Below are 26751 nucleotides of genomic sequence, written 5' to 3'. Positions count from 1 at the left end.
GGGCACGGCTTATATGTGGGTTAATATTTACCTATCGGATTAGCAAAGGTTAAAATAACACAATTGAAACAGGATGAGGAAATGTGCACACACTCCTCTGACATACTCATGAGAGAGAGTCTTTCCCCGCTTGACATGCTTTGAGCTTATAAAAGAGAGATCACCCACTGGAGAAGAACACGACTGTGAGTGACATCACTGTGAGGTCATAGGCATTGAGCAGGTCAGAAAATCAAGACTGCAAGGGGAGACTCAATCCTACCCAACATTAGAGAAATGCCTGCTTTTGCAAGTACCAGCTTAATAATGGTTTAAGTTCCTCAGATATTTTTTAACTTCAGCTAGGCGTATGGCCTTTGACTTAAAAATCAGTAAATCATTAAGGAATGCTGGAAGGTTTAATAGACTTAAGATATTCTTACCAGATCGAAACACCAGCACGGCACTGTAACCTTATTCTTTATAAAAATGTGAACATAAACTCTCTCTTTTAAACTGTACAGGCCTATTACAAAGCCAGTCAAAGTGGACAGCTCCACAGAGTAAACAGTCATATAATCCAATGCTTCAAGTTGATCAATAATGTAGTAACTGTACTGTATATGAAGATGTGGTGATTGTTTTTATTTAACCTTATCCACCTGTTCTGAAAAGCATAGGTTGTCTTGTGTTTTGCAATACGTAGTCTGTGGTGTTATTGATTTAGCTAGTAAAAATATATATATTACTCATCCATTGTGTGGTTTCTGTGTAAAGTGTTGTCAGCATTACACTATTAATATATTACAATACTGCTGTGAAAACAAACTTATTGATTATGTTTAAAAGGCAGTGGAGATCACTTGCATTTGCAATATTTTGAGAAAAGGGTAGAGTTGAAAGCTAATACACACATATATTCCCCCTCGATATATTCAGTACTTAATTCAAAAAATGTTTTTTTAGATGCATGACTTCCTCGTGATACATATCCTTTCTAAATACATTTTACTTTTGCTAGTAAGGTCAGTACTGAATAGTTTAGGAACATGTAAAGGTTTATTCCATGCTGAAAAGAGAAGAAAAGAAACAATATTTCAGCTGTAGAGTCTTCTTCAGGTGTCAGTTCCCGTTTCTTTTCTTCTCTTTTGCAGCCTACACGTGTTGACGCACTACTTACTTGAGCTACTGCAGAGTTTTCTTACATATTACTTACCACCATTTGCTTTGACTTGGAAAAACTATGCAGTATCTTTTGAAAAGCAGCCCTTTCTTGTTCGTCTATTTCTGCCAGCCACGTGTTACTGGCAGTCCTCAAATGTGTCAACTACTGTGAGGAAGGCCTTCCACACTCCAGGCCTGCTCGTGCACACAGCCCCGCCTCCTCTTCTCGTTTGACTGATCTCTCGGTTCGTGTCCGCGATGCAGGTCCAGTGCGGACCCCCGCCCTTCATCACACACCACTTGGAGTGGTCCACCATGATGCCGAAAGGCCTGGCCTCTGGCAGCTGCATCGTCGTCACGTTGTACACCTTGTGCGCCACGGAGCAATTCGACGGCAGAGGCCGATGAAGCTTCCCCCAGCTTTTGGCAAAGAAGTCGTCTCCTAAATAGTTAACCAGCAAACCTGAGTAGAGATGTGAAACGGAACAGAGTCACAGGTTCCATGTTAGAATCTGTCCCAGGCACACTTTCTACCCAAGAACAAGTGAATGTGTATTTCTCCCCCCCCTCTCTGAATGCTGTACTGTACTGGTTGCTACCCAGAACGTTCTTTTTTAAATCAACACCACCAATATACAGTAGATCAAGTGTGAAGTGTGACATATTGCTTTTGAAGGGCGGTGTTTGAAACTTACTGGATTGTTCCTTTTCTACATAACCTTTATTTTAAATGTATTTCAATAAAATATGACAACCGTTTCCAATAACCTTTAAAGTAACAGCAGAATGAGATCCTTGTATCAATTAATCAATTTCTTTTCAAAACGAGTTGAGATTAATGGAACAAACTGCACGTGTTATTTAAGTCCTGGTTCCTTTCAAGAAACAGCAGGATGAGATCCTTGAATCAACTACTAAGAAATTAGCTAAATGGGCCAAATGTAACCTCTCGTGTTCTTAGGTATTAAATGGTATCTAAAGAAGCTACACAAGTTATATTTTTATCCTTTCTTGTGTTTAAATCAACATACCAAGAGAAAAACATTTGTTTTAGATTGTTGTATAAATAAAAGATTGAAATATTCTATTAATCAATTTGCTCAAGAATTGGGCTTTACAGAATGTTAATAAAGCACCTACAAACTACCTCAGACACAAATCCTAAACCTAAATTACTACTGAATATAAATGAATGCTTTACTAACATCCCATAAAATCTCTGTTGAAAGAAAGCGATGCTATGAAACCTTAAATCTAAAGTGTAACCGCAGAACCATGTAGGAAAGTTCAGTTGCCAGGTGGCAGATTGAGAAAGTTTCACCAAAACGAAGTCTGCTTTTTTATATAAATACATCTTCAATTGGGAAAGGCTTTGACTAAAAATAAACTGGATATTGTTCCAACAAAATCTTTGTGAGAAAGTGGGTCTTGCTGGCTAGAAACGGCCAACATACCATAGAGTTAGACTTTGTAAAAATTAAATAAATTCAGATTCTGAGAGGCTCAATAAGTGCTTGTTCAGAGTAAATCAGACACTGTTGACCGAGTTTCAGCAGTGATACATAATTCACTGAATACCAACACCAACACAACAAGATTGGGCACTTTGGGATATCCAAGCGATCTCAAACGCGTCCAATAACTGCAACCTCTATGACCTTGTAGTGTTGTCAGTGAAAGAAACATCATTGGTACAACTTATGCCAACTCCGACACTTAGCATCACTGTGGGGCTGTTATAGCACATATTTTGAAGGAATAAGTACATTTCGTCATCTATTCCAAGCTGGTACTGGTCTGGAACTGTGATAATTCATTTGTGATTTTAAAATGTAGAGGCATGCAAAAAATTAGTTAACCAGCAAACTATTGATTCCAAATATCTAAAATGAGAAAAATAACTGATGTGACATTTTCACTTCTCCAGGAACAAACTGCAATAATGAAGCACAGAGATTGTATATGGATCATGGCAACTGTGTTGTTCACTACTGTTTCTGTATTTTGAATTGGAGAATAGTTTCTAAAGAAGCGATCAGTTGGGAAAAAACCGTGATCCATAGACTTTACTGATTTTTTTGTTTTGCAGACTCTAGCTCTGCCTTGGCTTTCTTTTTCTGAACACTGACAGGTTTTGTGCCTTCGCAATGTTGTTTTCCCCCCATCTCACACATTGTTTGAGCAGCTTTTGAAAAGAAATGCGAATGAAGGGGGATGTCTGAAGTAAGTTGTAGAACAGAAAAATACGTTTTGTTTAATCTTAAAACCAATATCTGGCATTGGTATGGGTGGTAGTGCCATTTGCATAAGGGAAATTTCAGATCGACTTGCATTTATCAGAAACTTCATGAAAAGGAATTGAGATTCGAGAGGGAAGAAGTGGTGCTCACCGTCGTTAAATCTAGAGTATTTTGCAAAGCTGGTGAAAGTTTCCCCTGCTAAAGATGTCAGGGGCAGCTGCTTAAACCAAGGCTCTTTCCTGGGATAGCATGTTCTCTGAGCCACACACTGAAGGTCTCTGTGGAAGGTTTGGGGGATGTGATAGTCAAAAGAGTATACATGGATATACTGGAGTTGCACAGCTGTAGAGACAAGAATGAAAAATAACCAAGAGTAAGTATGGCATTTTCATACATCCAGGTCAAATGCCCCCTTTCTTTTTCCATTAGTTTGGAGAGTTACCTTTATTTATTTTCATTTGTTAAACTATCCTCCAAGTTCTAAAATGTTGACATACATTTTCAGCAGCCACAATACACATCATTTAGATTCAATTAGAAAGTCTAAGGCTATTTCGATATTTATTTTCATCTGTATACACAATGAGGTGTAAGTCTATTAGTGTCCACCTATTCTCAGGGTTATATTAAGCGTTCATATGTAATTGAACCACCAACAGAAAATAACAGAATAGACTGGTTTTTGCCCCACAGGTAAATTTAGAATAGGAAAAGAAAAGGTGCACCAAACCAGAACAAAAACTGCAAATAACCAATACTTGAATCTTAAAATCTGGAAAAATTGTACCAAAGGCTTTCAGAAAGTGATAGACAGCTGCGATGTCAATGCCATGGACATACTAAAGCTCAGCAATCAAAGTTGTTCAAGAAAAGCTTCACACAGCTGTATGTACATGTGAACACCTACCTATGTCCTTGAAGGTGCTGTATGTGTAAGTCCCGCAGAAGAAGGTCTGTGCATTTTCATGCCCACTGGAGGGCCAGAATGATGTAGAATGATTTTTCACATCTGGAAGCTCCGGGGTGCTGTGAACCAGCCACACTCCTGTCTGTCTGTCTAACATCACAATCCCTGAAAAAGGTCACACAAGATACATTCAAATCTCAAAATTTGATCGTTTTTGATCCGTCTGGTTTTTCAGTTTCAATGTTTTTAAAGGACAAGTCTGCTCTTTTTGAACAGAGTCCATTATCAAGCCTGCTCCCAGCTGACGAAGTCAATTAATCAATTCAGATCAAAAGTCAGATTAAGAGAATTGAAAACCATAGTCCAAAATAGGACTATTCTTAATCCTATTAATTATTTTCAGTTCTCTTGAACTGACAATTGGCCATGAAGTATGTAGATTTATTTCTTAATCTCAACAATTTAATTTACTGTATTCATTTAGAAATGGGCTACTGTAAATTCAATTCAATAGAAACCTAGAGCCCAAAACAAGCATCTTTAGTTTTGTTTTACCCAGCAGATGAATCTTTTATTATAAACATCAGTATTATATTGACTTACAGAAGTGTTTTTAAACTCAGTGATTTTCACCAGGAGAAAAAGCTCTGATGGCAACAGATTTGTTCTTAGCTTATGTGATGCCTCAGTCAAAGAAATGTAAATGGGAAAAAAAATAATGAACAAAAACAAGATGGAAATATATACTTTAAAGCTTTATGATTCAAGTTTTAAAACCAGAAAACACAGAAAGCTTGTGTTGGTATTCTTCAGACACAGTATATACTTCGGACGTTCCATCATGTCTTGACCATACACAGTAAATCATCAAATAAATGTTTTCTACTGAATCAATGATTTGGACAAAATCTGCAGAATCACACATGTAAATGTTCTACCCTGAAATAGTGTAAATTTTAAAATATTTTATTTTAGATATATATAAAATGAACAATTCACATCCTGCATATGTAGCAAACATTGCACTTGGCTTTAATCATAGGAATAAGCAAGCAAACCCAGCAAGTATTACAGATACAATTATATTGTTTGTTGTGCTGTCTGTGATGTTTTTTCCCCCCCCCATTTTCTGTGTCCTTCTGTCTTGTACAGATGCAGCCATTCAAAATGGGTGGGGTATTTCACGGCATACCCCGGTGGGCGTGTCGCGGTATCACGCGGTATCACGCGGTTAATCGACGTCATTTGACGTCATGCCGGAAACTATCCAGCATCACCTTGTAAAACCGCCAGGGGGAGCTTAACCTCTCATGTACAGCATTTGAGCTTTTAATTTTGAACTGTGTATTACAGCATGTTAATCATCAGTCATTAAAATGTTGGTATATTTTATGAAAGCAAGATTGCTCAGTTGGACAAAAGTACACAACCTACCTTTATCAGAAATATTTATGCATCAAAGCCTTTACCGAAGATATTACTAATAGTATTAATAATGAATGACTTTGGACAAGCTGTATACTCAAAGTATAATTTCTTTAGCACATTTGTACAAGCGCTTGGAATCTGCCCAAGCCATACTTTGTCAGGCATTTTGTTTTACTTCAACGGGCATAAAAACTCCCTTGCTTTTAACAGGGCGTTTCATAATTTCTAACTACGAAAATGATTTAAAATGCGACACTTATCATTCAACTAGAGCTCAAAATATCACAAGGATCCTCAAGAGCACAGCAAAGACTGTATTAAAAGATACTTGTATGAGATACATGAGAATCCAGGCTTTTTTTATCAATGCTTTCTTTTCCGTATACCAGATTTTATGGAACCACTTCAGAAGGGTGTCAGCCAGTCAGATTCCAGGAATCGGTACTTTAAAGGAAAAATACACACCGGTATTCCATTTCTCCCTAAACATTTCAAGCATCAAAGTATTTAACTAGCATGTGAAATAGCGTGTGAAAAAGTGGTAGTTTTAAGCTTTTCTGCTAATATAATATGGAATCGCGTATCTAAAGAATTTAATAACGATATGATTATATTCGTGTACTGCGACAGGGCTGTGTAGGGCTGTTTCGCCTCTCTCTTCATGTGACTTCCCTTGTAGCCTACTGGTCTACGTGCCCGCTTACCAACTCACGGGTTGTGTGTTCAAATCCAGCTGGTGCTGGACTTTTCTCTTAACAAACATTTCTTCGAAAAAATAGAATAGCGATATTATGGACAATCAATTGACTTTTATATTTCAAAATATCACAACATGATCGATTCTAAGTCATTTTTGATAACAATGAATAGTCACCTTCTTCCCTTCTGACAACGGTCCCTGCTTCTGCTTCCTGCTTCTATTGTGTGTGTGTGTGTGTAATAGAGTAAATTTTTATAGAGAAATGGAGGCTGGACAGTATGCGATACAATATAAACATTTATATTGATTTAAATCGTGTTTTGATTTAAATCGCAAACGCGTGTTTAATTATATGTGTTTTTTTAATCATAATCAGGCTAATGCAACATAAATTGATACAGTATCTCTGTCTTCTAGGTATCTTAATAAACTTTCAGCATAGCTTTCTACCCGTTTAGATTTATATTTCTTGAGATTTTGGGATCAAACGTGGAAGGATTAGATTGTAATCGTTTTTATTTTTCAAATACGTTTTAGAAAAGTGTAATCTATACCTGCCCAGACTGTACGCCTTCCTAAACCCCGCCTTTCACTAGTGTCCTGCTCTTCCCCGCGCACCCCAGCCGGGCGCTCTTCGGCCTGTGACCGGGACGAATGTATATTTTAATATTTACACCCGGCGCGGCACCGAGGGAGCGTCTGCATTTATAACTTACAGATGCAGCCATTCAAAATGAGTGAGGTATTTCGCGGCATACCCCGGTGGGCGTGTCGCAGTATCACGCGGTATGACGCAGTTAACGTGGTGTCACGTGGTTAACTATCCGGCGTCGCCTTGTAAAACCGCCAGGGGGAGCTTAACTCTCATGTACAGCTTTCGAGCCTTTAATTTTGAACTGTGTATTACAGCATGTTAATCATCAGTCATTAAAATGTTGGTATATTTTATGAAAGCAAGATTGCTCAGTTGGACAAAAGTACACAACCTACCTTTATCAGAAATATTTATGCATCAAAGCCTTTACTGAAGATATTACTAATAGTATTAATAATGGATGACTTTGGACAAGCTGTATACTCAAAGTATAATTTCTTTAGCACATTTGTACAAGCGCTTGGAATCTGTCCAAGCCATACTTTGTCAGGCATTTTGTTTTACTTCAACGGGCATAAAAACTTCCTTGCTTTTAACAGGGCGTTTCATAATTTCTAACTACGAAAATGATTTAAAATGCGACACCTATCATTCAACTAGAGCTTAAAATATCACAAGGATCCTCAACAGCACAGCAAAGAGTGTATTAAAAGACACTTGTATTTATCAACGCTTTCTTTTCCGTATACCAGATTTTATGGAACCACTTCAGAGGGGTGTCAGCCAGTCAGATTCCAGGAATCGGCACTTTAAAGGAAAAATACACACCAGTATTCCATTTCTCCCTAACGATTTTAAGCATCGAAGTATTTAACTAGCATGTGAAATAGCGTGTGAAAAAGTGGTAGTTTTAAGCTTTTCTGCTAATATAATATGGAATTGCGTATCTAAAGAATTTAATAACGGTATTCGTGTGCTGCGACAGGGCTGTGTAGGGCTGTTTCGCCTGCCTATTCATGCAAGCTGTCTTGTAGCCGACTGGTCTAGGTGCGTGACTACCAGCTGGCAGGTTGTGTGTTCAAATCCAGCTGGTGCTGGACTTTTCTTTTAACAAACATTTCTTCGAAAAAATAGAATAGCGATATTATGGACAATCAATTGACTTTTATATTTCAATATATCGCAACATGATCGATATTTGCGATATTTTGAACATATCTTCCCTTCTGACAGCGGTTCCTGCTTCTATTGTGTGTGTGTGTGCAACAGAGTAAATTTTTATAGAGAAATGGAGGCTGGACAGTATGCGTTACAATATAAACATTTATATTGATTTAAATCGTGTTCTGATTTAAATCGCAAACGCGTGTTTAATTATATGTGTTTTTTAATCATAATCAGGCTAATGCAACATAAATTGATACAGTATCTTTGTCTTCTAAGTATCTTAATAAACTTTCAGCATAGCTTTCTACCCGTTTAGATTTATATTTCTTGGGATTTTGGGATCAAACGTGGAAGGATTAGATTATAATCGTTTTTATTTGTCAAATACGTGATTGTATTTCTGAATGTTATGTGACACCTACAGTAGTTCACTGCTTTAAATACATCGAATTAAGAAAGTTATGTGTAGCACTTTAGATCTTTTTTCTGAACCAGGGAAAATCTGATCATGTTTCTCTATAACAATAATAAAAAACTTTATTTTACATATCGCCTTTAAAAGTGGCATCTCAAAGCAATACAGTAGATCGAAAAACAGTTAAAAGGGACCAAATTAAATACCAGACAATCGCAAACGCGTTTTCAATAAAATTATTTTATTCATTCAGCAGTTTGTGAGAGGGACATCCAGCAGGGGAGACACACCCACCGGTTTTCATTGACAAAATTGTTTTTTTTCAATTCCTCTTGTCTAACAGGAATGTTTTGTTTGTGGACAGACTGTTAGACAAGAGGAAAAGACCGCCTCCTCCTACGAAGCATTAATCGCGTATCTAAGGAAAATTGCAGTATACCTTTGTTCATGCACATCATTATACAGTACAGTATCTCAATTTGTATTTCGATAAAAAAAATCGTTTGCCCAGCCACTACTGTTGTTATTGTTTTTATCCTGTAAAGCGTTTCCTTTTTCTGCGTTTTCCATTTCTTTTTTCTGATCACTCGCTTTCTGGATACACATCTCACCTGTCCTGTTCTTTGTTTTCCTGGTTTGCTGATTATGCCTGCTGCGGTCCACTCCTACCCTCACACCTAAAGAATACTATTTTAAATTTCTTGGCGCAGTTCATTAACCCTTGTATGTGCTGTCCGCGCCAAAAATGCAATTAAAAAAAAGTCAAAAAACGCGCTCAAAATACAATTTATAGCTTAATAAGATACACTCCACAGGCAAAATTAAAGACAAAATTAAAGACGATTAAAATCTGTAATCTTTCCACTTGTACTGTGAGTCATCGGACAGTTTCTGCTTTGTGTAAGGATGGTGAGAAAGCTGTGCTCAATGTATTTAAGGGACTTAAAAGTTAAAGGAGATGCTTAATATTGCTTGACTAATTTTAAAAACCAAGTTATAAATGCAGACGCTCCCTCGGTGCCGCGCCGGGTGTAAATATCAAAGTATACATTCCCAACAAGAATTGTACCCATCTTTCATGCAAATAAAACACCTTGAATTGAATTGAATTGAGGGAGAGAGGGGGGTAGTGGGACAGAGATACTGTAGACAGACTCAAGGCAAATAAGATACTTATGGGTACGCAGGCATTCACGACAGCAACATACAAAACGTTTGCACGTACTGTATAGTTAAGTTATTACTTGGTTTTCAAAATGCAACGAAATACAATATTGTTGTTGCTGCTGTTCTGGTTGTTTTTATCCCGTAAAGCGTTTTGAGAAGCCACCTTTAAAGGCGATATATACTGTAAAACCGCTGATTCTTATGGAATGTGTTCCGCAGGAGATTCAAATTTTTATTTATTTATTTTTTAATCGCGTATCTTAGGAAATCTCAGTATAACTTTGTTCATGAACAGTGGCATGTTACATTATCATTCGTTTTTTTAACAAGGCTCGCCAGCTAATGTGAATTGAAACCTGTCTTGCTAGTTTTTAAAGTCGTGCATGTGTAAACTGTACTAGAGGGCATGCAAGTTACTCTGCCCCTTTCAGCTGCAGGGAGTCCCTCTGCTGCAACACACAGCAGACAGAACGGGAGACTATTGCCTTTCATATCTGACACCAGTGAAGTAAAAGGGGTGTCTAAAGGGGTGATTTCAGACCACATTTTAGTTACTTTATTTTGTTTACTTTTAACATTTCTGTAATTTACAGTAGATGTCACAATAGAAGCCCGAAGCCTATTATACTTAGTCTAGCCTTGGATCCTCTGAGTCCCATGACTCAGTCTTGTCTGCTTTCCTAGAATAAAACCAGTTAAGTCTTGTGTACTATGCAATTTATATTTTCCGATTCCATGCATTCCCTTAATGTTTAGAGTTTACTATATTCTCCAGACTCAAACACATAAGTACTAATAGCTCTGTCCCTTTAGGAGACTCTTTGCAGTACTGTGTCCCACTACCCCCATGAATTCTTTAGGTTGGGTCTAATATTTTCCAGTAATATACAGAATGGGATACAAAATGCTGTCAGGCAGGTAACAGAAAAGAGAAAAATATAAATATTTCCATTTTACAGACGTTCACACATTTATAACATTTTGGCTCAATAAAAAGCTAACCCAATAATTAAATGTGATAAAGTATAGTTTGGATGTTTATACATTCATGTTAATCGTATTCTTGATTTATTTCATGTTTCATTTGCTAACTTAGAGCATATTGTGCAATGAAGAATAAAATAGCTGCATGACAAGTGACTTCCTTCTCTCAGTGGAAATTAAAAGGTAGCCTGATAAATTATAATAAGACAGTAAGAAAGGTTCCAATCAGGAGGAGACAATTCTTTCCATTTTTTTGTTTGATTGCTGGTAGCAAACTGATCTGAGGATCTACTCCAGCTCTTTCTCTTTTTATCATACAGTAAATCTTATTTTCTTGCTTTCTGAAACACAATATAACAAAAAATAACCTCACAAACTCAAAGAAAAAATCCTTGCTCCCCCCCCTTCCCTTGGCAGTACTTCCTCCCATGCTTTTAACTAAGGGCATCTAAAATACTGTCAAACAGCTACAATGGTATCTCTGTACAAGGCTTTGACTGTGTCAATCACAGCACCTACCATTCCCTTACCAGCAACAACATGGATTCTAACACTCAGACATTAAAAAAAGTCAGGCCAAGAGAGAAAATACCGAGCTTTACAACATGCGGTACCAGTAACATTTTACCCACAGTAGACTCACCAACCAGATGTGTTTCAGTTTCTGTGATAAGCCTAGATTAATCATATCCTCTCCTCTAGTAGGAGCACCAAGTGTAAACATGTAACGCCCCTATTAAAAATAATGGCAAAACAGAAGTTCACTCTTTCTAGAACATACCTTCCTATGGACACTCCTAAAATGTATAAAATAGTGTCCACAGCATCTCATAATAGAGGCAAATGGGGAACTACAAACTCATTTCATACAATGCCATCCATGAGGGGTTAAATACACCCTGAGAGAAATTAATTTCTGGATAATTCAACGGCTGTGATTTCTGGAATATGTATTATCCCAAATATTTTCAAAAGAAATTGAATCATTTCAATGAATCTGTGCCATTCAAGTACCTGCTCCAGACAGTAACCACTGCTAAGGGTTTATATGAAGCTTGCATTAAAAGACTTTAAAAAAATGTCATGTTCCCATAAAAAAGTCATGCCTTGGAGTATAGACCCCCAAAGGAATGCCATAGACTCAAACTGCAAAATAAACACATACAGAAAGAAAGTATTTGTATTGTAATTGCAAATCCTGGTATGAGTGATTGGTATGACTTTCCTCATTACAAATCTCTTATTAGAATTTAAATTTCTCTGTAACTCCAGGTCAGAACAGAGAAAATGTAACTGCCTTAAGGAGTTTACGATTATGAAAAATAGAAGGATAAGCATGATACGTATGTCTTCTGTCATTTTCTAAGTCATGTTACTGAGCACCAAATCTTATTGAGAATATGAATCCATTTAAGGTTTATACCATTAAAGTAAAGGTTTATTCCATGCTGAAAATGTTTGTACCAGACTTTTTTGAGGCCTGTTTAATTGTGTCTGAAGTCTGATGTTGTAAATTTTATTGTTAAAAAGATCCATGAAAATGTCACTACTAAAGTTAGCTGGTACTGTTGGTATTGTAAGTGGCAAGTAGAGCTCATATTTTAGATTTTGTGTAGTTTCTAGCTTTGAACTGTGTGTTGGATGCACATGAATTGAAGGAATGGGCAAACATAGCTGATGTGGATCCACAGAGCCAGCATATTAAGATGTTTATAATTAGAGGCAATTTGTTTAAATAACTAGGTATGGATACTGATGTGCAAGAGAGGTGGAAAGGCTGTTTCCTTAAGCCAGCCCTATAAAATGTTTTATTCTCAGTGAGATGCTGCCATTTCATAGTGGGTTTCTAACACTGTGTATAGTTCCATCCACACAGTGCCTTTACTTCCATCCATTTCTAATCTCTTTATCCAGTACAGAGGATTTGGAGCCTATCCCAGTAAGCGACGGACACAAGGCAGAATACACCCTGGACATAGCGCCAGTCCATCACAGGACAGACAGACACAAACACACACACACCAGGGCCAGTTTAAATCTAACCTCAGAACCTTTCTTTTCAGAAGACTTAGTGTCTGTATCTGCTTCATTTTCTAATTTTGGTAGCACCTCTAACTGCTTGTCTTTCTTATATGCATTTACTTTGTAATCTGTGGTCCTTTTATCTGTTTTTACATCTACTGTATTGCTTTGAGATGCCACCTTTAATGGTGATATATCAAATAAAGTTTTTTATTATTGTTATAGGGAAACATGATCAGATTTAAAAAGATCTAAAGTATACTAGTTTGTCACTCTTCTCATTCCCTTTGCTAAATGACTTTTCATACTAATCTGATCAATCTAACTGCCAGTTTTCTGTGCTTTCTCTATCCTGCTAGATTTCCAATTATTCTGAAAATTTTCATCTTGAAATAACTCATTTCTAAATACCTTTTCACTGTTAACATCTTGCAGCAACTCTGCGACAAAATATACACTCTGACAGTTCATCCTGCTACCAACATTAAATAGAACAAATCTTAAGATTTCTATATTTATGTCTTTATTTAGTGGTTTCATTAGTGACAAAGGCTAAACTTTCTTGGAAAAATGTCTTTTATGTGTTGCGGAAAAAACTGACTCGCTTTAACAAAATATGTTTACAAATCCTTTCACCTGGCATTTTCGTAGTTAGAAATTATGGAACGCTCTGTTAAAAGCAAGGGAGTTTTTATGTCCGTTGCAGTTCTTTTGCAACATGAATATAATTATATCGTTATTAATTTCTTGAGATACGCGATTCCATATTATATTCCCTTTTAATCAAATTCTAAAAGTATGCTTGTTGACTCCGGTATCGCGTTAGTTAAAGACTTCGATGCTTAAAATGTTTAGGGAGAAATGGAAAACTGGTGTGTATGTTTTCTTTAAAGTACCGAGACCAGCCATATACTGTATGTTTAAGTTCCAAAATTAATATCGTTTATGGACTTCACACGCGTTGCAGTATGCTCCTATTCTTTTTATGCTCAGGCACTAAGATCTCCCTTCTGCTTTGTGTAAGGATGGTATCAAAAGCAATCTTAAGTGGTGAGAAAGCTGTGCTCAATGTATTTAAGGGACTTAAATGTAAAAGGAGATGCTTCATATTGCTTGACTAATTTTAAAAACTAAGTTATAAATGCAGACGCTCCCTCGGTGCGCTGCTCTGGTGCGCCGGCTCTTACACAGTGCCTGTCTGCCGTAAGCGTTACAATATACATACCCAACACTGCTTGTACCCATCTGTCATGCAAATAAAACACCTTGAATTGAATTGAATTGAGGGGAGAGGGGGGGAATACTAAAGACAATACTGGCTCAATACCAATACGGGCTTTGACGTGCTAATGCGTTGGTTTAACAGTCCGGGTGTGGCAGGCTTCCAATGTCAACTCGACTCGATTGGAAGACAATGAACGTATTTTAGCCCTAAATGAATTAATAGCAAACATGGTTTACATAAAATACATTTTTCCAAGAAAGTTTATAATAATACGATCTATAGTTGAAATCTGAGCCTACTTTAAAAATAAAGGAAAAGCATTTTCAGAGAGCAATCACGCTGTGTTTATGTAGAAAAAGCGATTAGGTTTATGAGCAATCTAATTACCTATTCGCTTAAAACGCTATATAAAATAAAGTTTATTTAGAGATGAATGATCAGTGTCGCAGTTTAAATAATGGGAGTCAGGAAACTAACACACAGCGCCACCGGATTTAATAACGCAATAAAAACGCTATAAAATAATGTGACTAGACACAGAAAAAGTTTACAGCACAGTACAATAATAAATGCTGACCATGACTTTAGAAGCATAAATTACCTTACACTCAATTTAAACACAAGCTGTCTTTCTGTATGAACCTCTAAGCTGGTTCATACAGAAAATGTAGAAATGCATTAGCCTGATTATGATTAAAAAACACACATAATTAAACACGCGTTTGCGATTTAAATCAGAACACTACCCCCCTCTCTCCCTCAATTCAATTCAATTCAAGGTGTTTTATTTGCATGACAGATGGGTACAATTCTTGTTGGGAATGTATACTTTGATATTTACACCCGGCGCGGCACCGAGGGAGCGTCTGCATTTATAACTTGGTTTTTAAAATTAGTCAAGCAATATGAAGCATCTCCTTTAACTTTTAAGTCCCTTAAATACATTGAGCACAGCTTTCTCACCATCCTTACACAAAGCAGAAACTGTCCGATGACTCACAGTACAAGTGGAAAGATTACAGATTTTAATCGTCTTTAATTTTGTCTTTAATTTTGCCTGTGGAGTGTATCTTATTAAGCTATAAATTGTATTTTGAGTGCGTTTTTTGACTTTTTTTTAATTGCATTTTCGGCGCGGACAGCACATACAAGGGTTAATGAACTGCGCCAAGAAATTTAAAATAGTATTCTTTAGGTGTGAGGGTAGGAGTGGACCGCAGCAGGCATAATCAGCAAACCAGGAAAACAAAGAACAGGACAGGTGAGATGTGTATCCAGAAAGCGAGTGATCAGAAAAAGGAAATGGAAAACGCAGAAAAAGGAAACGCTTTACAGGATAAAAACAATAACAACAGTAGTGGCTGGGCAAACGATTTTTTTTATCGAAATACAAATTGAGATACTGTACTGTATAATGATGTGCATGAACAAAGGTATACTGCAAAGTTTCCTTAGATACGCGATTAATGCTTCGTAGGAGGAGGCGGTCTTTTCCTCTTGTCTAACAGTCTGTCCACAAACAAAACATTCCTGTTAGACAAGAGGAATTGAAAAAAAAACAATTTTGTCAATGAAAACTGGTGTGTGTGTCTCTCCCTGCTGGATGTCCCTCTCACAAACTGCTGAATGAATAAAATAATTTTATTGAAAACGCGTTTGCGATTGTCTGGTATTTAATTTGGTCCCTTTTAACTGTTTTTCGATCTACTGTATTGCTTTGAGATGCCACTTTTAAAGGCGATATGTAAAATAAAGTTTTTTATTATTGTTATAGAGAAACATGATCAGATTTTCCCTGGTTCAGAAAAAAGATCTAAAGTGCTACACATAACTTTCTTAATTCGATGTATTTAAAGCAGTGAACTACTGTAGGTGTCACATAACATTCAGAAATACAATCACGTATTTGACAAATAAAAACGATTATAATCTAATCCTTCCACGTTTGATCCCAAAATCCCAAGAAATATAAATCTTGACGGGTAGAAAGCTATGCTGAAAGTTTATTAAGATACTTAGAAGACAAAGATACTGTATCAATTTATGTTGCATTAGCCTGATTATGATTAAAAAACACATATAATTAAACACGCGTTTGCGATTTAAATCAGAACACGATTTAAATCAATATAAATGTTTATATTGTAACGCATACTGTCCAGCCTCCATTTCTCTATAAAAATTTACTCTGTTGCACACACACACACAATAGAAGTAGGAACCGCTGTCAGAAGGGAAGATATGTTCAAAATATCGCAAATATCGATCATGTTGCGATATTTTGAAATATAAAAGTCAATTGATTGTCCATAATATCGCTATTCTATTTTTTTGAAGAAATGTTTGTTAAAAGAAATGTCCAGCACCAGCTGGATTCGAACACACAACCTGCCAGCTGGTAGTCACGCACCTAGACCAGTCGGCTACAAGACAGCTCGCATGAACAGGCAGGCGAAACAGCCCTACACAGCCCTGTCGCAGCACACGAATACCGTTATTAAATTCTTTAGATACGTGATTCCATATTATATTCCCTTTTAAGCAAATTCTAAAAGTATGCTTGTTGACTCCGGTATCACGTTAGTTAAAGACTTCAAAGCTTAAAATGTTTAGGGAGAAATGGAATACTGGTGTGTATTTTTTTCTTTAAAGTACCAAGACCAGCTATATACTGTATGTTTATGTTCCAAAATTAATATCGTTTATGGCCTTCACACGCGTTACAGTATGCTCCTATTCTTTTTATGCTCAGCTACTAAGATTTCCCTTCAGTGGTAAAATTCAATATCTACAACGGGCACAGCAAAGACGTTTACTGTAAGTCTTTCTACAACAGACCAACGGACCACGAGTGCCCCTGTTGGTCAACCAATCACGTACTGCGGTGCCACGCGTCATCTTGCGTCACACTGAGCGACGCCACCTGCGGTACGTGTCTGTAACGCGCACTTTGAATGGCTGCATCTGTAGTTTTTAAAATTAGTCAAGCAATATGAAGCATCTCCTTTTACTTTTAAGTCCCTTAAATACATTGAGCACAGCTTTCTCACCACTTAAGATTACTTTTTGATACTATCCTTACACAAAGCAGAAACTTTCCGATGACATACGGTACAAGTGGAAAGATTACAGATTTTAATCGTCTTTAATTTTGTTACGTTATACGTTTTAGGAACGTTTCATCTAAACAAACACCACAAAACTATTCTCGATTGTATTTCTGAATGTTATGTTACACCTACAGTAGTTCACTGCTTTAAATACATCGAATTAAGAATGTTAGGTGTAGCACTTTAGATCTTTTTTTCTGAACCAGGGAAAATCTGATCATGTTTCTCTATAACAATAATAAAAAACTTTATTTTACATATCACCTTTAAAAGTGGCATCTCAAAGCAATACAGTAGATCGAAAAACAGTTAAAAGGGACCAAAGTAAATACCAGACAAACGCAAACGCGTTTTTAATAAAATGCTTTTATTCATTCAGCAGAGAGTGAGAGGGACATCCAGCAGAGAGAGACACACACACCGGATTCCATTGACAAAAAGTAATTGTTTTTTTTACATGTTTTGTTTGTGGACAGACTGTCCACAAACGTGAGACTGTCTTTCTCAGACTTACATCCCCGAATGTCCCCCGCCCCGGTCAACAATCCTAGGAAGGCTAGGTGCCTTTTGCCGAAGTCGGGAGACATTGGAGGCTTGCCACACCCGGACTGTTAAACCAACGCATTAGCACGTCAAAGCCCATTGAGGACCCGGGCGCAATAATTGTTTTGTCCCTTGATTTACTGATCTGCATTAATTATGGAAATCGAGTTCCTGCTCTGTGCAGACGACCTGGTCCCGCTGTCGCCCACAGAACAGAGGCTGCGCCAGAACCTGGCACTGCTGGAGCAGCACTGTCAGACCTGGGCGCCGACAGTCAATCTGGACAAGACCAGAGTTATGGTTTTCCAGAAAAAAAACCAGACCTCAGGGAAACAGGTACAAATTCACACTTAACAACACATTAACACCTAACAACGGGAGCAGGGACGAATTAGGCCAGTACCCACTATTGTTAAACATACAGAAAAGGATATTAAAGTATTGAATATTAGTATTGGCTTTAGTATTAGCCATACAGAACATTAAAGTGCCACTTTTCCATTCAGCGGGCGCCTGAGCCGCTGTGTCCTATCTTCTGACAGTCGCCATTTACTCTATCACACACACACACACACACACACACACACACACACACACACACACACACACACACACACACAATAGAAGCAGGAAGCAGAAGCAGGGACCGTTGTAAGAAGGGAAGAAGGCGACTATTCATTGTTATCAAAAATGACTTAGAATCGATCATGTTGTGATATTTTGAAATATAAAAGTCAATTGATTGTCCATAATATCGCTATTCTATTTTTTCGAAGAAATGTTTGTTAAAAGAAAAATCCAGCACCAGCTGGATTTGAACACACAACCCATGAGTTGGTAATCAGGCACGTAGACCAGTAGGCTACAAGGGAAGTCGCATGAAGAGAGAGGCGAAACAGCCCTACACAGCCCTGTCGCAGTACACGGATATAATCATATCGTTATTAAATTCTTTAGATACGCGATTCCATATTATATTCCCTTTTAAGCAAATTCTAAAAGTATGCTTGTTGACTCCGGTATCTCTTTAGTTAAAGACTTCGATGCTTAAAATGTTTAGGGAGAAATGGAATACTGGTGTGTATTTTTCTTTAAAGTACCAAGACCAGCCATATACTGTATGTTTATGTTCCAAAATTAATATCGTTTATGGCCTTCACACGCGTTACAGTATGCTCCTATTCTTTTTATGCTCAGCTACTAAGATTTCCCTTCAGTGGTAAAATTCAATATCTACAACGGGTACAGCAAAGACGTTTACTGTAAGTCTTTCTACGACAGACCAACGGACCACGAGGGCCCCTGTCGGTCAGCCAATCACATACTGCGGTGCCGCGCGTCATCTTGCGTCACAATGCGCGACGCCACCTGCAGTACGTGTCTGTAACGTGCACTTTGAATGGCTGCATCTGTACATTATAAAATGTTACTTACCTTTGCTGTGTCCAAAAGATGAAGGAGCAGGTTTAAATGACTTTGGAGGTTGATCATTGTATAGAAGATACCCAAAGTCCACAGTCTTTTAGGAAGGAATATAAAAAATATCAATACAAAGTCTGTATTTGTATTGCACAAAAGGCTTTTGAATTATAAGAGAAGCCTGTGAAAATAAACAGATCGAAAAGACAATGTATATCCTGACCTCACTTTCTGGGAGATGACACAGATTATAAATAAAGGTTTCTTACCTTTTTATGAATGTAAGACAAAAAAGGCTGCAAAGTCTGCCCCACTGCACTCTTGGAGTCATTCACCAATTTCTTCCCATATACCCAGCCATTGGTATGGTCATCCATGTAGAGGTATCGCAGACCTCTTCCTTCATCGTGGTCTGGCAGCTTATACAGAATAAACCTGTATGATTCCAAAAACACATAAAAGAGTATTACATACTGTATACTGCTCTAGAACTGTGACACTGTACAATGTGTCCTGGGTGTTGGACAGACAGTGTTAACTGTTGTGATCACTAGAAAATAAAAAGGGCACTTAAACAATACTAGTGTCTGTTGCCAGTCTGTGGGTGCACTGGTGCTTCTGGGAGATGAACAGAACCTGTGGCAAGAGAAGATGGGTCAAGCAGCCTTGATCATTTCTAGGTGATGTAGTGGCCTACAAAGCGAAAATAGCTCTTGTTTTTAGGGGTCGCCCATGTTTGACATGAGCATTGTGGCAAGACTAGAATAATCTTATGCGATTAGAGCTCATTTTCTGCATTTTAAACCAGCAGAGCTCTGTAGAATTGAACTGCAGCAGTTGACAAAGAGTCAACAGTTGACTAAAAGAAGCGAGGCAAGGCAAGCATCTCACAAACATTACTCTCCTCAAGAATACATTCTGGTGAATCGTTTCAAAACGAACTATTGAAAGGAAAAAAAAACTTTAAAATCCAATAGTAATTTCTTTATGACAAAAAAAAATCATAGACAATGTACCCTGGATTTACAGATGCAGCCATTCAAAGTGCGCAGCACAGGCACGTACTGGGGATAATTGGCTACGTCATTGCGCATCGTGATGGGAGATGACGCAGAATACCGCGGTACGTGATTGGTTGACCGACAGGGGCACTCGTGGTGCGTTGGTCGGTCGTAGAAAGATTTAAATGTCTTTACTGTGCCCGTTTAAGTATTGAATATTTATATGGAATTTTACCACTGAAGGGAAATCTTAGTAGCTGAGCATAAAAAAGAATAGGAGCATACTGTAACGCGTGTGAAAGCCATAACCGATATTAATTTTGGAACATAAACATACAGTATATGGCTGGTCTCGGTACTTTAAAGAAAAAATACACACCAGTATTCCATTTCTCCCTAAACATTTTAAGCATCGAAGTCTTTAACCAACATGATACCGGAGTCAACAAGCATACTTTTAGAATTTGATTAAAATGGAATATAATATGGAATCGCGTATCTAAAGAAATTAATAACGATATAATTATATTCATGTACCGCAACACAAGAATAGTACATGCTGTACGATGTCTGTTGATAATGTTTCTGTAGGGCTTTTTCAACACTCCTCATGTGACCTTGCCAGTGGCGCTGTGGGTTAGGTTCCCGACTCACACATCACATGTTGGGTGTTTGAATCCAGCCAGAGCCATTACTTTTTTTTTTAACAAACATTTCTTTGAAAAAATAAAATAGGGTTAGTGTTAGGGTTACTGTCAAACTAAATCAACAATTGATTTAAGGACGATCTGTCAAAGTGCAATGAAATACAATATTGTTGTTGTTATTGTTGTTTTTATCCTGTAAAGCGTTTTGAGAAGCCACCTTTAAAGGCGCTATATAAAAGCGCTGATTCTTATGGAATGTGTTTTCTTTCTTCTTTTTTTCAGCATGGAATAAACCTATTACTTGATTCTTATGGATGCCCGGTTCCGCCGGGGATTAAAAAAAAAACCCCATGGAATCGCGTACAGTATCTAAGGAAATAGCAGTATAACCTTATTCATGCACAAATAGTGGCATATTACATTATTAAATTTGGGTGTCTCCTCTTGCCAGAAACCTATAAATTGCATTTTGAGTGCGGTTTTTGACTTTTTTTAAATTTTTTAAATTACAACCCATAAATAAAGCTGATACTGTTTAGACTTTTAATTATTTAAAACTGTATTACAGCAGCACAATGCACAATGCAAAGTAAATCGCTATCTTTGTCTTCTGTGTAATAATGTTCACCTCTCTGTCCAGCAAATTAACAATAGTAATAATAATGAACTTTATTGTATATGGCGCCTTTAAAGGTGGCTCCTCAAAGCGCTTTACAGGATAAAAACAATAACAACAATACTGTTAGGCTGGGCAAACAATTTTTTTAAAAAAAGACATACAAAATGAGATATAAAGATGTGTTCCGGCTTAGACATTAACGAAGAGCATAATGAAGGTCATAAAGGTCATAAACGATATTAATTTTGGAACATCAATATATTATGTAAACTGTATGTTGCTGTTATTGGTATTTTAAAGAAAAAATACTGTAAAATCCTGGGTTCGGTACAATGTTTCAGGCATTCATGTGAAGGACAACAGAGCTTTCACTGGCCGATTATCAAACTTTATTGATAAATCAAAAACAAAAACTATCCGACCAAACCAGAAAAAGAAAAAAAGAATAACGGACACAGCGCGAGCCTGCATTCTCTCCTCAGCCGTCCACACCACACTTTTCCCTGGGTCAGAGATTAAATAAAACTTCACTCGCACCAAACAAATGACCACACACTGAACACTGAACATGTTAACCCAAATATGTCTCACAATACTTTTATGGTACATTACTTTGCTAAAATGTATTTAAAAATAAAAACGATTACAAACACCAGCAGAGAGAGAGACACACACAGTTCTTCATTGTCAAAAAGTAATTGTTTTTTACTTTGTCAGCACCCAGACAAACGCAAACGCGTTATTAATGAAATGCTTTTATTCATTCTTAATCGAACTCACAAGTTGTCATCTGCTGTTGAAGCTCTGTGACACTAGACTCACACATGGCTAGACTTGACTATTTAACCATGAGATTATGTTTATGTTTATTAATCTTCCTTGTTATGCACTGAGAATGATAAGCACCCCAAACACAAGGGCGGCGTAGCGGTCGGCTCTGGCTTTCCCATCTATACCGATGCACTGCAAGTACAACCCCCCCTCCTTCTCTTGAGTGATGGGCAACAGTTGGATATCTGGGAGAATTGTTCGTTCCACTGGCGTCTGTGAATTCCGCTGTGTAAACGGTGCTTCCTGAGGGGAGATAGATGGCGGGGACAGCGTCAGCCAGGTCCTGGGCGGTGGTGAGCAGAGAAGCCAGATGGAGTGTCCTGAGGCGGTGTGTGCTCTGGGGGGGGCAGAGCTTCCGCCAGGCATTGCAACCTGCGCAGTGGGGGGAGGCACTCACCGGGAGACAGCTGCTCAAGCGTTTGACTGCAGGTACACACTGTCTCCGGCTTCTGCATCTTCAGGAGTGTCTCTAACCTCCCAATCCTCCCCTGTAATGCGTCGCACTGCTCCCGGTGCTGCCGAAAAGTCTCCATACAGGTGCTGCCTCTACAGGCTGGCACCCTTGAAAGCTGCACGTATGCGACTTCAATTAACACCAGTATTAAATGTATTACACTGTATTAATCAAGCCTTGTTTCCTTGATAATAGTTGATCTGTTCTTGCATATTGACATAGAACTTGAACCTTATTGCATGTACATGTACTGGTACAATGGAATCCTTACTTACAGAAAGTTAGGATAGTTATGATCGGGTGTGAATGAGGAATGTTGAATGGTATTGAATAGTTTGACTTTTGTGAAGGCAAATCCATGAGAATATTTTGTGCTCTAATCCTGCAATTAACATGATAAATCAAGTTAAAATAAGTTCCCAGATGCTTCCCTAATTAATCTACTGTTCTTATCATAGTTTACTACAGTAAGCAACACTAGATCATAACCTTGTCGTGTGGTTTGGTAAGCCTTCAAACTAATTTTCTTGAAACACATAATTACAATACACTGTATAATAGCAGAATAACAATAACATCTTTTAACTGGATTTGATTGCTTTCAGAGTTCTTTTATAAGGATTGTGCCTTTGTTTCTAAGGTTAACACTGTCCTTTCATTACAGAAATATCATGAGGTCCAAGCAAATAAACACACATGCACATATAAGTGACAAGTAATAGGTTTATTCCATGATGAAAAGAGAAAAGAGAAAACACAACGTTTCAGCTGTGAAGCCTTCTTCAGGTGTGCAGGTGTGCCTTCTTCTTTAGCACACCTGAAGAAGGCTTCACAGCCGAAATGTGTTTCTCTCTTCTCTTTTCAGCATGGAATAAACCTATTACTTGTTCCTTTGAAGACTACACATGCTGACGCAGCTACCCACCTGAACTACTTGCACATATAAGTGTTTGCAAGCCTGTATCTATATATTCCTGGTAATATGCTTCTATTAATGTAGTAAGAAAGCAATCAGAAGAACTGTTTATAAAGTATTCTTGGTAAAACTCATCAAATCATCTCACTTTTAAATAACTTTAAAAAGTTGCCTGATCACTTTCTTCTTGCCCCTCTTTTGATAAAGAGGTATTGTTGGTTTTTTTTAGGATAATGAAATCATTGTGAGAAAGATGTTTTAAAGAATTCTACAGGATATTTTAGCAAGTTAGCGAGATAACACTAGTAAGGACCCTGATAATTAGATACTAATTATTTTTGTTTGGAAGTGTATCTTAGCATTTCATAGAACAGCACAGCATGGCATAGAAAGTGATGCATTTGTATCACTATATTACGAATATTCTTTCAAAAACATAATCAATTTTTCTATATTAAACTATAATAAAAATTCTATAATAAAATCAGTATAAAATTAACACGGATTTATTGTTTATTAGATTTAATGTCTGCTAAAGACTTATAATTATTAATTATAAAAGACCATGTTATGGCAATTAGAATTTCGAAAGTAGTGGAGTATAAGTGGCTCAGCACTGGGAATACACGTTCTTTGATGGGCTGGAAAAGTCCTGTACATCACTGTGTAAGGTCAATAGGTGTATGACTGTGTAAGAGAGGTTGGACAAACCTGGGGTCAAAGGTCATGGGCGTGAGCAGAAATGTACAGATAAAATCGCCAATTCTAATTTGGGTGGGTATAAAATTACCACTACTACTACTACTACTACTACTACTAACCAGGCAGCACAGTAGTACAGTGGTTAGCATTGCTATCTTACAGCACTGGGGCCCTGGGCTTGATTTTGGACTCAGGATGCCATCTGTGAAGAAATTGTCTTTTCTCCCAGGGTTTCCTCTGGGTGCTCCAGTTTCCTCCCCCCGTCCAAAAATATACTGGTTGGCTGATTGGCTTCTGAGAAAAGATTAGCTCTAGTGTGAGCTTCAGTGTCTGTATCTGCCCTGCGATTAATTGACTTCCGGTCCAATGTGTCACCTTCCTTGTGCCCATTGCTTCCAGGGATACAAACATCAGTATCATCTTTATCATTGCCACTACTAAATTAAACACAATGTACCTCACAACTGGCAGCCCACTAAAGCTCAGCAGCTGTGAACCTGGTCAGTATCTGGATGGGAGATCTCCTGGGAAAGCTAAGGTTGCTGCTGGAAGAGGTGTAAGTGGGGCCAGCAGGGGGTGCTCACGCTGCAGTCTATGTGAGTCCTAATGCCCCAGTATAGTGACGGGGACACTATACTTTAAAAAGGCACTGTCCTTGGGATGAGACATAAAACCGAGGTCCTGACTCTCTGTGGTCATTGAAAATCCCAGGGCGTTTCTCGAAAAGAGTATAGGTGTTACCCCAGCATCCTGGCCAAATTTCCCATTGGCCCTTACCAGTCATGGCCTCCTAAGAATCCCCATCTTTGAATTGGCTTCATTACTCCGCTCTCCTCCCCACTAAATAGCTGGTGTGTGGTGAGTGTTCTGTGTACACTTTGGCTTCACATTGGTGGTGGTGGACGAGAGTCCCCAATACCTGGAAAGAGCTTTGAGTGGAGTGTCCAGAAAAGCACTATAAAAGTGTAAGGAATTATTATTATTATTATTGACCTTTTCAAAGTACTGTGTTAACGGTAATAACTTGCAATCCATCATCTACTGACTCTTCATAAATCGCTAACTGCTGTTCATTGCAAGTATGAATGAATAGAATGTGATCTGTTATCTCGGTCTGTTGTAATATCTCTTTGTGTGTCCACACAGGAGCCCTACACTTTGACCAGACTCAGGGTTTCTGGCTCAGTCACAGTGTCCCCCACTTCCCTCCATTCCCAGAAAGGGGGTACAGCTGGCCGTCCTCAGGGAAACTGAACGGCCGGAATGCGCTCTGTATCACTTACAAATCTACACAATTCCCTCAGATAGGTGCGCAACATCCACTATAAAGTCACTGGGGAGCCAGAGCCTATCCCAGCAAGCAAAGGGGAAAAGGCAGGATACACACTGGACAGGATGCCAGGACATCACAGTGCATACAGAGCCAAAAACACACAGTGCTTACCCAAGAGTCAATTTTCCCAAAAGCCAATTAACCCAACTAGTCTGTTGTTTTTGGACTGTGGGACCAAAAACTGGAGCACCCAGAGGAAACCCCTGCAAACACAGGGAGAACATACAAACTGCACATTTGTAGTTCACATCTGTAGGGCAGAAACACATGTTGCGCTTCTAAAACTGTCTTGCTACAAGGGCTTTCCAATCACTACCAGTAGCTCTTTTATGTTGTTCTGTTGTGATTGTTATTAAAACATAAAAAGTTCTGAAAGAACTTAATTGGAAAGCAAAGCACTGAAAACCATTTAGTAAGGGGAAATGTTTCATTATACAATGTGAAAATGGCAGTAAAATTAAATTCCAGACCGGTAAGAGCTTTTTTTTTACTTTTCACAGAGTGTTTCCTTTCTCTTTAAGCCAAGAAAGAGCCCTGTCTGGAGAGCCATTGTAGATGCTGTTAAATGCCTTATATTTCTACTTTGTTGACATACTTGAGGGTTGTCTTTTACAGACATCTACACTGGTTGGGCTGCTCAAGTTTTAAAGACTACTCTGTTGACGGAAACCTGGCAACGAAAAGAGCATGAACTGCCTTCGAACTGCTCCCTTCCTGAACACGTTTTAAATATCAGAAGAATTAAACTGCCGGGACCTGTGGAGTTCTGCTCTCACTTTGATCATGCCAAGTGGTGTGTATCCCAGAAGGATGGAGACCAGTGGATCTGCACTGGAGATCTAAACAGAGAGGACTGCCAGTAGTGGAAAAGTGGAGGACTTATTTGCTCACAAAACCCTGTTATCTACTACGCTTTCAGGGGGGCTGTGTCCTGGTTTGTTAGGTGCAGAGACATGTTTAAGCTGTAAGAGGGGGAATGTTTGACCCTGTTGTTGCAATTCAGTTACGCTGACTCTTTCTGTATCTATTTGTTGCAGATGCAGAGCAGTGTTAATTGCGCTCAGGTTTAGCAAATGCTGTTTGATATTTTGAAGCTAATGTTTGCTGAAAAGCAAGAAAAAAAGTTGCTCAAATGCAAATGTGCTTCTTTCCAGAACAACTAAAATGTATAGGTTTAAACATG

At 38.1% G+C, this 26751-nt stretch overlaps 1 protein-coding gene across 1 annotated transcript in view; it reads right to left on the bottom strand.

Annotated features, from left to right (window-relative positions):
* Positions 1 to 1280: 1280 nt before the first annotated feature.
* Positions 1281 to 26751, bottom strand: part of LOC148811427 (deoxyribonuclease-2-alpha-like) — a 39051-nt gene continuing 13580 nt past the window's right edge. The window contains exons 4-7 of the mRNA XM_088908765.1: positions 19081 to 19165; positions 4291 to 4455; positions 3534 to 3725; positions 1281 to 1618 (exon numbers count right to left, since the gene is read on the bottom strand). Coding sequence (XP_088764891.1) covers positions 1281 to 1618; positions 3534 to 3725; positions 4291 to 4455; positions 19081 to 19165 — 780 coding nt within the window. The remainder of the gene's footprint in view (positions 1619 to 3533; positions 3726 to 4290; positions 4456 to 19080; positions 19166 to 26751) is intronic.

The sequence above is a fragment of the Atractosteus spatula genome (genome assembly GCF_055471065.1).
Source record: "Atractosteus spatula isolate fAtrSpa1 chromosome 11 unlocalized genomic scaffold, fAtrSpa1.hap1 SUPER_11_unloc_1, whole genome shotgun sequence".
Taxonomy (NCBI): Eukaryota; Metazoa; Chordata; class Actinopteri; order Semionotiformes; family Lepisosteidae; genus Atractosteus; species Atractosteus spatula.
This window is presented reverse-complemented; position numbering and strand designations above follow the sequence as displayed.